Source organism: Penaeus monodon, chromosome 32 (genome assembly GCF_015228065.2).
Source record: "Penaeus monodon isolate SGIC_2016 chromosome 32, NSTDA_Pmon_1, whole genome shotgun sequence".
Classification (NCBI taxonomy): domain Eukaryota; kingdom Metazoa; phylum Arthropoda; class Malacostraca; order Decapoda; family Penaeidae; genus Penaeus; species Penaeus monodon.
In genome coordinates, this window is record NC_051417.1 from 5,548,365 (window position 1) to 5,550,349 (window position 1,985).

General features: G+C 39.0%; 1 protein-coding gene across 1 annotated transcript in view; it reads left to right on the top strand.

Annotated features, from left to right (window-relative positions):
- Positions 1 to 1,031: 1,031 nt before the first annotated feature.
- Positions 1,032 to 1,985, top strand: part of LOC119593373 (peroxiredoxin-6-like) — a 4,435-nt gene continuing 3,481 nt past the window's right edge. The window contains exon 1 of the mRNA XM_037942303.1: positions 1,032 to 1,243. Within this exon, the coding sequence (XP_037798231.1) occupies positions 1,158 to 1,243 (86 nt within the window). The 5' untranslated portion in view covers positions 1,032 to 1,157. The remainder of the gene's footprint in view (positions 1,244 to 1,985) is intronic.

Below are 1,985 nucleotides of genomic sequence, written 5' to 3' on the forward strand. Positions count from 1 at the left end.
GAAGAATTCATAGGATACGATAGATACTTAAAGATCTTCGATTAATCCTACCGAGAAGCATACGTGTAAATTCTTAATTATGTGAAATGAATATATTTCAACGTGTTATCGATAAGTGACTTACCCCCTCTAAGCCCTATGGAGTTGCCAACAATGAACCCTTTGAAAGAATCCCTCACTAGCCTTCTATTCTAAAGCTCTGCAAGCATAGATACACTGCAAACGGAGCAGAGACGTATATCAAAAATGACATTCAAACTTCAGTTAAAAGGCTAAAAAGAAAAGAGAATAGAGAGAGACGAGGCATGTAGCGGTACTATACAACACCCCGTCAGCGAGCGGATAACACAGGTTAAGTACACCTGCTTATATAAAGCTGCATAGCTTAGCAACAAGTGTTTGGCCTTGAACCGAGCTTCAATTATTTCTCAGTTTCTTATCTTACACGTTAAAAGGTAGAATATATCGGTAAAAAAAAGGCTGCATGTTGCCGGTCCGAGTGTGCGTGATGCATGTCACATCTAACGGAAGCACATTTGAACCGGGGATTTACACGTGTAGTTCTTAGTTTTTATGCTTTTTTTTCTTAGATATTTGAAGTTTATGATAAAAAAAATGTACAGTTTGTTAAGACTAGCTTTAACGAATACGTTGTGCAAACTGCCCACTCAAATTCGACATCGGTTGTATATGTGGGATTATACACAGGCATGCACTGTACGTTAACTAGAATGCTGAAGGAGGATTTTTTAGAGCGGTTTATCTTGCATCTTTATCAAAGATTTAGTATAATTCTCATATTGTATAAAGCAGAGGAGGAAGCACTCGTAAAAAAAAACAAGATAACGAAGCCGGTTATATAAAGTCACACATAAAAGAACTCAGTTGGTGAAAATAACGTATCAATATTAACGGAAGCACGCACAGATAACAAGCCAGATAATCCTTAAACTGCAAGTTATTTATCCGGCACTCATATAAACCTAAAAAGAAACTTTATTTTATGCAGTACAAGTGCGTGCGTGCGCGCGTGCTCCTCGAGGCCACCTGCAGAACCGCTTCCCTTCAACCGTCAGTCGCCAACCAGCCTTCAGAGAGCAAGTACGCGCGACCGCCTCTCCCGAGAAACTTCGCAAAACCTTAACAAGTTCTTCAAAATGGTGAACCTTGGCGACGTATTCCCCAACTTCAAGGCTGAGAGTACTATTGGGGAAATCGAACTCCACAGTTTCTTGGGAGACAAGTGAGAATCTGATCATTTTTGTCCTTCGTGATCGGTGACTCCGAAGCCGGCACTGTCATTTCTATTTGAGATTTTTTGTTGTTTTCTTCAATGTTAGTTAATTTTGTGTGTTAAAGAGGAGTCTGTAGTGTGGCTTGAGTTGGTTTTCACTGAAGAAATGGGGTGACATTAATTAGAGACATAAATTTAGCTGTTTGTTAGGAGGAGCCTCTTCCTGTCACACCTGTGGGGTCGCGTTACGCATATCCAAGTTTTTATTTTTTTTCTTTCTCTCTTTACTTTATGCTTATGACTTGTAGTACTGCGGCTTTTCTTTGGTGAAAGTGAATTAAAGGTGAATGATGGTCATGAAAATACTTGTGTTGTATGGGCGGGGAAAAAAGAAAAGGAATTTTATCACATCTAACCTTCTGACCTTCACCTTGAGAAAGATGTGATACAGAATAACTGTATTTTGCAAAGTGGCTTTTAGGGATAACCCACTTCTGAGTTTATTTTTTTGCAGTTTTATGGGGTATTGGAAACAGCATGATGATACAAATGTCTAAATGAATTTTATAAAAATGGAAGCAAAATTCACTTTTATACTTAGGAATTTTGCATAAGTATAGGATAGCAGCAACTCTTTGCTGTAACTTCTGTGTTCCAGTGTATGTACAGTTTAGTGCTTGACAGTCTGTACTTTCAGTTAACTTCCAGTTTCAGCCAGTCTCAGACTTCTGCCCCCCCCCCTATTGCTTAG